The sequence below is a fragment of the Ricinus communis genome, chromosome 8 (genome assembly GCF_019578655.1).
Source record: "Ricinus communis isolate WT05 ecotype wild-type chromosome 8, ASM1957865v1, whole genome shotgun sequence".
Taxonomy (NCBI): Eukaryota; Viridiplantae; Streptophyta; class Magnoliopsida; order Malpighiales; family Euphorbiaceae; genus Ricinus; species Ricinus communis.
In genome coordinates, this window is record NC_063263.1 from 13,057,944 (window position 1) to 13,070,337 (window position 12,394).

At 34.5% G+C, this 12,394-nt stretch overlaps 2 protein-coding genes across 3 annotated transcripts; one reads left to right on the plus strand and one right to left on the minus strand.

Moving 5' to 3' along the window:
• Window positions 1-966: 966 nt before the first annotated feature.
• LOC8284360 (SH3 domain-containing protein 2) lies at window positions 967-4,887 on the minus strand. The gene is made up of 10 exons (XM_002512937.4): window positions 4,413-4,887; window positions 3,554-3,676; window positions 3,403-3,472; window positions 3,151-3,302; window positions 2,558-2,659; window positions 2,116-2,316; window positions 1,944-2,006; window positions 1,668-1,820; window positions 1,470-1,544; window positions 967-1,354 (listed from the first exon to the last, which is right to left on the minus strand). The coding sequence occupies exons 1-10, from the start codon at window positions 4,470-4,472 to the stop codon at window positions 1,238-1,240; spliced, it is 1,116 nt and encodes a 371-aa protein (XP_002512983.1). The 5' UTR covers window positions 4,473-4,887; the 3' UTR covers window positions 967-1,237.
• Window positions 4,888-7,561: 2,674 nt separating this feature from the next.
• Window positions 7,562-12,113, plus strand: LOC8284361 (subtilisin-like protease SBT3.9). Of its 2 annotated transcripts, XM_002512938.3 has the most exons (11): window positions 7,562-7,693; window positions 7,807-7,898; window positions 8,753-8,850; window positions 8,955-9,110; window positions 9,215-9,326; window positions 9,538-10,081; window positions 10,305-10,402; window positions 10,634-10,873; window positions 11,036-11,150; window positions 11,215-11,437; window positions 11,517-12,113. In XM_002512938.3, the coding sequence occupies exons 1-11, from the start codon at window positions 7,616-7,618 to the stop codon at window positions 12,083-12,085; spliced, it is 2,325 nt and encodes a 774-aa protein (XP_002512984.1). In that variant the 5' UTR covers window positions 7,562-7,615; the 3' UTR covers window positions 12,086-12,113. The 2 variants fall into 2 exon arrangements, with proteins under 2 accessions (XP_002512984.1, XP_048233661.1); XM_048377704.1 differs by lacking the exons at window positions 7,562-7,693; window positions 7,807-7,898 and adding an exon at window positions 8,246-8,577.
• Window positions 12,114-12,394: the final 281 nt, after the last annotated feature.

The window sequence follows — 12,394 nt, forward strand, 5'->3', positions numbered from 1 at the left end:
TTTTTTTTACAATAAACTGGCCTACGACGAGAAATTTTTTTAATTATATGTAAACTTTTTACTGCATCTCCAGAGAATTAAACATGGAAAGCATTTGGTTTTTAGGGTAAGCATGATCAGCATTTCTGTTATCGTTCCCCCTACCAATTGGGGATCAAGGAAAATGGGTATTAATTAATGTTCTATAATAAACTCCTAATTAAGATTAGGGATTATTACAAATACGTCCTTGAGGTTTACACTAATATTAAGTACTTCTCATACTCATTCAAATATCGTTAATATGTCCGATAGTGGTGTTAATATGTCAAAAGATAATACAATTGGTGTTGAAATGACGAAAAGAAAACTGTTAATTCATGTATTAGCATAATATATATATATTATTTTACAGTTTGATGCTTGCTTTCTTTATACAATAAATTAATACCTAATAAGGACGAAAAGTAATAATTACTTAAAACATAGACGAAAACTAATATTTATAATTATCTCTCAAGATAACAATATAAACTCATATGGTTGGTCTTAGTATTTGGATACCTTGGAGTTACCAACATGTGGCTTGTTGGAACTACCTTAGAAGAAGCAACTTATTACAATGTATTTGGATTGATAGTTGAAATGAATTAAGATGTTTGAACTTCAACATGATTCTAATTTTTGATATGTATTGTGATCAAATTCATATACTTATAAAATAGAACTTGCTGGAGTTTGAACTTGATAGGCACCCATCAAATGAGTAATCTCCTTCATATACTTTCTGTTAAGAGAGAATTTAAGCTTGTTCTTTCTCTCTGTTTTATAGGCATGGACTTTAGTATTTAACAGTTTAAACCAAGAATTCAAACAAATCCCTCATTTTTTGAGCCTCCTACAAAAAGGGGCTAAAAAAAATTGTTGAAACCAAGGACTCTCAAGACCAGGATATGAGTCGCAGGATATGAATGATGGTAGGAGCAGTGGTGGTGAAAGGCGTTTCTTTCTTCAATCATCATTCACAATATCAACAATTTAGGTCAAAATCTTTTATCACATCCTTGCACAAAAAAAAAAAAAAATCAACAAATAATACATTCATATATTAATAACAACACAAGGAAATGTTGCCATCCATATATCACAAAAAGCATGGCATTCGATTTGTGACCATCTATCGCTCCACATTTGAGCATATGAGGAGCAGATCAAGCATGCAAAATCTTTCAGCTCACAAGCCAATCCAGCAGAAACTCTAAAAAACTTCAGCTATTTTGCTCGCTAGAACACGCTCCCTTCTTTCAATGTATCCGAATGGGAACCAACCTGCTTTCCCTTTGCATTCTCCTTCGGCCCAGCCATTGTTTGTCACCTGTTGAGAAGACAATAGAATGCAACCACTCTTGCTTTGAATTGGGTAGATGCAAAGCATACTGGAATATCACAGAAATAATATTATATAGAGTGTTATATAGAGAATTCCAAACCTTCCGAACAACGACATAATCACCAACTGACAAAGTGAGCTCTACATTGGATTCAGCTTGATATGAATGTATAACCTGTAGTAGAACAGCAAATTAACATGTAAAGATAGAAATAAACACTGCTTTGATGGCCATGCCATTATCTTAATTTATAAGCTGAAAAATTACAGAAACAACAGAATGAGCAAGGTTGCTAACCTCGCCTAAGAAGTAACCCATGCCGTCTGTTGAGCCATTATGTGATTGAGAAGCATATACACCATTTACTTCTTCATATGAGGGAGGAGGAGGCATGCTATTCTCCACACTTGGGGGAGGAGGTGCTTCAATCCGTTGTCGTTCAGATATCATCTAATAATAGCAAAAATCACAGATCATAATCATAAACTATGCGAAAAGGCAATTCCATCAGATTGTAATTCAGTTTATGATATGCAAGGCTTTCTGAGAAAACATAATATTGTGATTACCTACCTCACTTTCAAGCTGATCAAGTATCTGAAGAACTCTCTGATGATAAGCACGTTCCGCTTCAACCTTCAAATTCGGACATAAATAACACCACTGATAAAGATCCAGATCTGAAATCTACCAAACATAATTTTAACTACATGAACCATGATAAATAGAGGGATCATATACTTACCATAGCAATAAGTCGTTGGAGCGTCAACCTCTGTTGTTGAGCTTCAACAGCAGCCATTGCTGCAGCTGCTTCCTTCCCTAATACTGCCATGTTCGACTTCAGGTCTTGCAGCTTTGATTCTGCAGCTTCCAATTTCATAGCAAGCTCGGGACTTCCTGGCATTTCTCTCACTTTTGCCTGGCGTTTGGAAACTTCAATAGCCTGTCTAGGTTCAGCATAAGTGTAACTAAACAATTTTGGAAGAAATCAAATCAAACACCAGTATAATATCTTAACTGCACATATACCACGCGACCCAAATATCATACAAGTAAAAAAAAAAAAAATGGTTTGATTGAAAGGATTATTGAACTGAGCCTCTCAGGAACAATCTAACTTCCTATTTCTGCAAGATGCCCATCAAATTGTAACCTTTCCAGTAAGAAGCCATATTTTCAAATACCTGAGCTTCTGCTTCTTGTCGCATTCTGTCATAACGTTGGGCAAGATGCCTAGCATCTTCCAATGGGGTTCCCATAACCATTGCTCTTAATGGCTCTGCAACCTAACAATAAAAAAATTGAACAATCTATCATCCACCTGATTAGAAGTAATAAAGATAGTGGAACAATAAAGTCAAACAAATATTACAAGCAAAAGTGAGAGAATTAATCAAACTCAACAAAACAAGGTACAGGACCTTTACTGCTTTACATAAAGTTATTTCCAATGAATACAAGAGTTTATCCTTCACGGCATATCTCAAAGCGTCTATAGTTATATGATGGTTATTCAACCTACATGTTATTCAGTGCTTATTTAAATCGGTTTTAATTTTCTTATTGAATTTGGTCAAAGTTTCTTTCAATTTCCTTAATGTTGTTAGGTTCCTTTAGTTAAGCATTTATTTAATTCAAGTTATTTTAAATCCTCCAAAAAGGCAAACTTGTTTGAAAATACGAGCATGCGTTACAACTGAATTGCAAGGCATCAGGAACCTGAATCTGCAGATACTAATTTTCGACAAACAAAGAAAATCAAAATTATCAGTCAGACCTGTGTACCAAGAGCTTTCAGCAGATTACCACGCTCCTTCTCCATCTGAGCGCGAGCACGTTCATAATTTAATGCAGCCTTTGATAATGTATTACCACTAGTACATGTATTTTCAGCACCATATTTCCTGCAATCCTCTGACAACTTCGTTCCTGTTGAAATAACAAGTCTTGAACATAAACAATAACTTTTCATCTCTGAAAATCAGTGTGGAACAATAAAGAATGCCATCAAAGCGTTCATTTAAGTCACCTATCTCAACTTGTTTGGCTCCTGTGACAATGTAGCCTTCAACACCACGAACAATATCCCTTTGGAAATGCTGAAAAACGATATTTGTCGCTCTTAAGTTTAAGAATGAAAAAGAATGGAAAGAGAAAATGCAGCAGGAGGATTAGGCAACCTTTCCAGCGCGTGTTGATATGTAAAGCTTCTCAAGTTTCTGATGTTGATGAAGTTCTGCCTCATCAGTAATAACACCGTCTGCACCTCCATATCCGCTTGCCCCAAACTGTTTGAGAACAGCCTGAAGTAATACTCAAGGTAATTAGAACACCATGTGAATTGAGCCAAACAGTACTGAGCTTAATTAAAAAGAGAGTATCTCATAATAGAGCATCATAACTGAATTAAGAAATGACATAGAGATTCAAACAAACCCATATATTTACCGGAGATTGAAAAAAAGAAAAGAAAAAGCGGTCTATTGGTTGCAACCATACAAATTAGAGCCAATTGCAAGTCCACCCTATGCATAACATAGATTGCCTCTCTTGGCACTTAAAAACAAACCTAGAAAAGATTTGCTTTTAAAGCATATCCTTGAATATCTGAAGCTAAATGAATCATCTAAATCATATCTATATTGAACCTTAGACATCATACTGAGTTCAATGCAGTAACTAATAATGAACTAAACTAATCTAGTTCTAATTGCAATTTATCAGATTTTAAAACTGGAAAGCTAACCAAGTCCACAAAACTAAATCCCAATCATACATAATGAAATAAAGTCCAATTATCATTAAAAGTACAAAAAAAAAAAAAGCCATCTCTTACATTTCAAAATTTCATCCGAACCAATCAAACCTTTTTTTTTTTAACTTTTTATTTCTTTCTGGCATCTGGGTCTCTATAAGCATTTAAGATCAGACAAAAAAGAAGAAACAAATCGAGACCCATCAAAGATATGGAACTAATAAATAGAAATGATAAAAGTTTTGGATCTGATAAACAAAAAAGCTGGAAATTTTTGAAGGCACCTGTTGTTGCCTGGCGACCTGTTCTCGAAGCTTTGTAGCTTGTTTTCTTATTGCTTCCATTCAAACTCAATGGACGTTGGGGGCCTGAAATTCTGATTTGCTCTTTTATTTTTCTCTTTCAAAGCTCGGAGCTATCACCAAGAAGGGAGAGAGAGAGGAGATGAGGTGTGGTTAGGCACTAAGGAAAGTTTAGGCGTCCTTCGCACAGAAGATCAAAATTTGTGCCTTTTCTTTCTTTTCTTTTTTTTAATCAGCTTTGTGCTTATTTCAAATCAGAGAAACCCATAAAAGGTCTTACCTAGTGGCTCTTCTCATTGTACCTCCTGCTTACCCTTTTATTGGAAAATTGCAATTAAGTAAATTATTTTTTAATGAAATTACATAATTGCACAAACCTTTGAGTTTGATTACAATTTCAACCCTCATCAATTCCCACTGCTTGATGACTAGAAAAGGGGAAGAACTAAAGTTGCAGAAAGCTTGAAGAGTGGCAATGGTTATTGATTATATTTGGCTAAATAGGAACAAGGCCAATTAATGTAATTCTCAAATTATATATATATATATAAAGAGAATATGAATGTGTTAAAGAGGATCTTATAAGTACATTTACTTTATTTTGGACGAATCTTTCCTTTTGTTGTCTAGAATGCTTTGTGTATCAACTTTTATATTTTTGATGAAACCTTAAATTGTTTCCATCGGTGAACATCAAGCCTTGTATCTTGTATCATCACATTCTTCCAATAGCTAAAGATTCCAGCAGCTTGACAGTTTTGCAGCCGATATTGACCAAGTTTCTACCAGGGAACTACAAAATAAAATTTGAAAAACAATTAAAAAGAACAGATATTGAGAATTTCAAGGTATTGCACATTAAGATAGGCCAAGTGTATCACTCATGAAAATCAATGAAATGTGGAATTTCTTATGGGTAAGACCTACCTCACATGTGTATATTCTCAAAGGAAAAAAAGAAAATCAATCATAAATATTTTAGATGTTTTATATTTAAACATTCCATGTTAATAAAAAAAATATAGCAAATGACATGAAATAAAATAGTTGGTAACAGATAAATTTAATTAATTTTTTTAATCGGTAAAATTTTTACCGATAGCATTTTTTTATAAAAAAATGATATAAAAAAGTATCAGAATATAAAAGCTGAGAATAGAAATAAAAGAAGTAAGACGTAAAAAAAATAAAAGAAAAATATTTAATCACTGATTGATACTTAGTCATGCTAATAATCATTCATTTTCATCCTTTTGATCTTAATAGAAGGCAACACTAATCATCAATAGTGTTCAAAACTTGCAACACACGTCTTATTATGGTAATCATATGATGAAAGCCTGTAAACATCTAGTTCAATCCTCATGTCTCTGGCTTTTTTCCACTCTCTTTTTCTTGTGGATCAAACAGCAACAGATAATGGAGAAATCAAGCAAATGGGCAAAGTATCATACACAGATGCATGTTTAGGTGTGCACTAGTTCATATGGGTGATATTTGTCTACTGGGGTCATGGGAAAATGGGTGAAGAAGTGGATCATTAAGGAGAAATTAAAAATATAATTCTAGTCTAATTGTACATTAATAAGGTTCAAGTTGGTTAGTGGTGGTTCACCATAATTTCTATATTTGCATAATTTCTTTAGATGACCTCAATGCCATTTCCTACTTGTACCTAATCCTACTTAATGCTCGAATAAAATTCTTATTTTTTCTTTGTTTTTATGCATAAGAATTTTATTTTTAAATTTAGGAAATCATTGGTTAATAGTTTTATTTAAATGGGTGCCTTTTTAAATTTATATATTCTTCTCATATAGATTCCATCTCTATGGCTGAAATGTGAATAATTTAGTCTAGAAAAAGTTCAGTATTCTTAGAAAGAAAGCTGAAGCATATCCCTCTACATTTCTTCCATATTAATGTTTATTTGATTGAAGATTGTTAAATTTTTTCTTTTATAAAGCCAACTAAATTATTGACTACATATTGCCAAAGTTAATCCTTCGTTATAATATATAGTTTCATATTCTATTGATAATATATTATGAGATTAAATTCCCCACTCAACCGCCCCACAATTACATTTTCTCTAATATGAAGGACATATATTCCTGTGTATATATTTTCTGGTAACAGTCATAGTTACATTGGCAGATTCTGCTCCTCATATTTTCTTTTGTCTTTGATAAATGCATTTAAAACAATGAAGAATTCAACTTGTATAGAAAAGTTGGTGAACACTGAAAAAAGATCTAACCCATGAAAAGATTGGATGGGCAGTGGAATGGGATTCAACGATTGTTAAACGTTCATAAAAAATATGTTGAAATAGAAAATGGAATTCTCCTCTCAAGGGGAATTACTCATTCTCTCTAAAAGAAATGAATTTTTCATAATTTTCATAAGAAATTATTAGAATCAAATAAATAAAAATATAATTTTATTTGAAAATTATAAATAAAAAATTATACAATAATAACTATAATAACTTTTTAATGTTTTATTTTATTTCGAATTATTTTCTATTATGATTTTAATATTAGTTATAAAGTAACCAAGATATCGTAGAATAAAGTTGAAAGATGTAGTCTACGTTTTAATTTATGAAAATGATTTCAGTTTGTATCAGTTATATATAATTGGAATTATTAATGACTCGTTCGAAAGGCAAATTATATAGAGTAAAAAATTTTGATGAGAACCATGACACCATGCATGTCTCCTATACTTTTGCTTTCTATACACAAAATGTATTAGCTTTGAGAAATTTTTTAGTGTCCGGATATCTATCATTTATCATTTCACAAATTGGTGAAAGACATTTGGATTACAGTATGATACGACTTGTTCCTAAAATGATGAAACCTGCTTTTCCAAATAAAGAAGGCAATCCTCTATTTTGTTCTATATATATTGTGATGTTGCCCTTGACAGGAAAGTCAAAGTCAACCATTTTCTCACTTCACTGTAATATATGCTTGCTCCATGAAAGGACCTCCCAGACAAATCCTATCCTTCCACATTTATTTGCACAATCATCATCCTATATACACTAACAATAATGCTTGTTAGGACTGTGGCCCCCCAATCCCACTCACATGATTTATACTCACCATATTATCATTACACGTATGGTTTTTGATGTGTCTAGCTAGTCTGCAACTCTGAATTGCAGGTCGCCAATGGCTTATTCGTGGAACTATGGCATTTTTCTTGCTCTATTGCTGACTTGGTCTCTTGAAACTTTTGCTAAAAGCAATGTGGGCTTTCTTTAAAAAATGCTTGAGTTTGGTTGTTTTTCTTGATTCTTAATTTCTAGCTAGGTTTTCTTTCTTGGCTTACTTCTTTGATTGAACGTTTATGATGTTTTCAGGTTTACATTGTGTATATGGGTGACAGACAGCATGATGAACCTGAGCTGGTTCAGGAGTCCCACCATAATTTTCTTTCTGATATTCTTGGAAGGTCTTATTTCTTGCCTTCTCTTTATTAATTAATGTTTATGTCTATTTCTTTATCCTTTCTTTTTCAAATGAAGAAGAAAAAGAAATTGTCAGAATTATTTGTTTCAGTATGAGTTTTTCCCGATTAAGCATTGAATGCTCACGTATTGAAATTGTCATTAAGACATCTTTTCACACATTCAATAATTCATGAACTACTTTGGTTAACATCATTCTGGATTTTCAGTTCCTTTTGTTTAGGAATACGTCCAGGTAGACTTTACGTTTGGTATATTTCCTTGAATATTGCACTTCAATGCTTGAGCTGTTTCATGGTGTGAGTGAAATATGTTTCAGAATGCATATAAATAATTTTTGGCGATTCATTCTTACCATGTATGTATATTTTGTGGGTACCTTGGTAAAGAAATCCACTTGCTTTCTTGTCAATCAGTTCTATTATTCGGGAAACGCTCCAGGAATTTATTCTTGAATGCATTAGGCAGACCTGGGAAGATACTCTCACCATTTGAACTGACACAAGATACTCTCACCATTCGGACCAAATATATATATATAGCCTATAGATGGATGTGAATCTAAGGATGTAGTGGAAGAATGAAGATAATTGCGGTCTTGATGAAATATTACTGTGGTCTCAGTGGTGACGTGCTTTGCCCTCATATTTGTGCAATTTCACAGTAAAGCTGTTTCACAATTTACGGTTTTCGAGAATTATAAACATTATTGTACTAGTGAATTCTGTACAAGATTTCTTTATTAGCAATATATGCGGATTAACATCCTGCGTTTTGGATTTCTTTTCTTTTCAGTAATATTAAGCCAAAGCTCATTGGTCTGTTTGACTTTTGACAGTAAAGAAGTTGCAAAGGAGTCAATTCTGTACAGCTATAAGCATGGATTTTCAGGATTTGCGGCAGTTTTAACCAAGTCACAAGCAAAGCTCATTGCAGGTGTTATAATGTTGGTGACCTGTTTGAACTCATTTGCAGTGCAAGCTGTAACTTCTAACTAGTCCTTGTAATTAATGTTCTTTGTCAATGATACATTGAAGCAGGTTTCCCTGGTGTTGTTGGGGTAATTCGAAATAAGATTCTTGATCTTCATACTACCAGAAGTTGGGATTTTCTTCAAGTAAAACCTCAAATTTGGAATGGGATACTTTCAAAGGGTCATTTTGGGAGTGGTTCAATTGTTGGTGTTCTGGATACTGGTTAGTGACAAAGGTCCTGTTATAATTGTTATGTTGGACAATTTAATTGATTTTGTTCTTGTTTTTCTTTTCTTCCCTTTAATTCGTGACGTCTTTCATTGTAGGTATATGGCCAGAGTCAGAAAGCTTTAGAGACGAAGGTTTCAGAGGTTTGCCATTAGGATGGAAAGGGATATGTCAGGAAGGAGAAGGATTTAATCACTCTCACTGCAATAGGTTTAGCCACTTGTGCTCTTTCCATATTTCCAATTCATAAAAGAACTAAAACAAAATGATGATCCGATTCAAGGACATGGTCAAGTTTGTGAAGTGTTTCCAAATTCTTCAAACACCTATACCATTCCTTTATTTAAAATCCTTTGTTGAGTTGAAGTAGGCAGGTTTCAAATTAACTCCTGATATTTTCTGCTATGATCGCTTGGAACAGGAAGATTATTGGTGCCCGTTGGTATATTAAAGGTTATGAAGCTGAATTTGGAAAACTAAATACAAATGATGGGGTCGAGTTTTTGTCTCCTCGAGACGCTGATGGCCATGGAACTCACACATCATCAATTGCAACTGGTGCCCTGGTGAGGAATGCAAGCTTTAATGGACTAGCTCAAGGTATGGCAAGGGGAGGTGCTCCATCGGCTTGGCTAGCTATCTACAAAGTTTGTTGGGCTACTGGTGGCTGCAGCTCAGCTGATATTCTTGCTGCATTTGATGATGCAGTCTTTGATGGTGCTAATGTGCTTTCTGTGTCTCTTGGTTCTACGCCTCCGCTCGCTACTTATATTGAGGACCCAATTGCTATAGGTTCCTTTCATGCTGTAGCTAAGGGCATCGTTGTAGTATCCTCTGCAGGAAATTCCGGTCCTTATCCTCAAACTGTCCAAAATACCGCTCCATGGGTTGTCACTGTTGCGGCAAGCACCATTGATCGAGCTTTTCCTACCATAATTACCTTGGGAAACAATCAGACTCTGAGGGTAGTTTCTTTTTAACTGTCACAACTTTGGATATGTACATAATTGCATCGTACGAGCATTAGATCATGTCAGAATACATCAAATAAGCAGGATGGATATATACAAAAGGATTACTGTGGTATCAATCAATTGATTTTCATAATTTCTGCTTTCAATAAATGCACTTATATAACTTTATGTTATACCTCATAAATCGTGAATTAAATTATATTTTCTCAAACAGGGTCAAGCTTTCTATACAGGCAAGAATACGGGCGAGTTTCACCCTATTGTGAATGGAGAAGACATAGCGGCTAATGATGCAGATGAATATGGTGCAAGGTATGTCTCTGTGCTTCTTGTACCTACAAAAGAGGTATGAGGATCTCCAACTCCAATTATCAGTAAGGAGCATGCACATTCTGATAGTTTTTACTTTGTCTGTTTACGGTTACAACGCAAAAATGACACCAACAGCATCTTGAATAATCCGAGCATGAATTCAAACAGGGTCCTTCCTGAAATTCATGCACACCGACAGGGAAATTTACTGATAGTTTTTACTGTAAACAGAGGTTGTGAACCAGGAACACTGAATGCCACTTTAGCCAGAGGAAAAGTAATTCTGTGTTTTCAGTCTCGATCACAGAGATCAAGTACCTCTGCTGTAACAACTGTGTTGGATGTTCAAGGTGTCGGTCTTATCTTTGCGCAGTATCCTACCAAGGATGTCTTCATGTCTTTGGATTTCCCTCTTGTCCAAGTGGACTTTGCAATTGGAACATATCTTCTCACATATATGGAGGCAGACAGGTAATCTCTTATTGTCAGATGAGTTTGTGGGTTATTGAATATGAAATTTCAACAGTAGGAACTAAAAGATATATCCAGAATTATCCATTGGCAAACATCATGAGTTATACAGTTGTGAATGTTCCTTGATCCGATATGACCCAAAATTCTTTTGTGAGACAGAAATCCTGTAGTCAAATTCAGCTTCACGAAAACAGCTATTGGGCAACAGATATCACCCGAAGTTGCGTTCTTCTCCTCTCGAGGACCAAGTTCCCTCTCCCCGACTGTATTGAAGGTATTACATTCATATTTTGTTTCTGTTGTCTTTAGGCTCAGCATATTTGCAATGCTTTTTGCAGCCTGACATTGCCGCTCCTGGAGTTAATATCTTGGCGTCTTGGTCCCCTGCTGCTTCACCGTCAACGTCCGATATGACTAACAATAAAGTAGCTCCGCTCAACTTCAAATTGGATTCAGGAACATCCATGGCTTGTCCTCACATATCTGGTATTGTGGCCCTTCTTAAATCTATTCATCCAAAATGGAGTCCTGCGGCTATCAAGTCCGCACTTGTCACAACAGGTAAGGAATCAAAACTTCTAATTGCCTTTTGGATGCGAATAACGAACTAGTTCGCTAACTACTGCTCTATCTTGCACAGCTTCTACAAAAGATGAATATGGTCAACACATTGTTGCTGAAGGAGCACCGCACAAGCAAGCTGATCCATTTGATTACGGAGGCGGTCATGTCAATCCTAACAAAGCCTTAAATCCTGGTCTTATATATGACATGGGAATGTCCGATTACATCAGTTTTCTTTGTTCAATGGGCTACAATAACTCTGCCATAAGCTCAATGACCAGGTCTAAAACCGTATGCAAGCATTCAACCAACTCCCTTTTAAATCTTAATCTGCCTTCCATCGCCATTCCTAATCTGAAGCAAGAGTTAACAGTGTCAAGAACAGTGACAAATGTCGGTCCTGTTACGTCTATATACATGGCTCGTGTTCAAGTTCCTGCTGGTACCTACGTAAGAGTTGAGCCATCAGTTTTGTCATTTAATTCCTCAGTAAAGAAGCGCAAGTTCAGGGTAACCTTTTGTTCCTTATTAAGGGTTCAAGGAAGATACTCATTTGGAAATCTATTTTGGGAAGATGGGTGTCATGTGGTAAGAACACCTCTGGTAGTTAGAACTGTAATTGATGAATTTTATGCAGAAACATGATGCAAATGGTTGCATCACTTTTTAAGAATAGTAATGGCCTTCTCTATTACCCTCGTCGTAATTAAATGATGTTTGAGATCATTTAGAGTTCTATTCAACATAAGATTAAAGCAATGATATACAATTATATATACCGTCAATTATTTTTTATAGTAATATTTTGCATAAAAATAATCTATATATAGAAATAAAAAAAATTAAGGTTTCAATTTGAGCCTGTTATAAATAAAAATAAATTTTCCATTATAATAAATTATAAATTTTTCAAATCTTACTTTAAAAAAATATTCATCTATATACTAATATTTG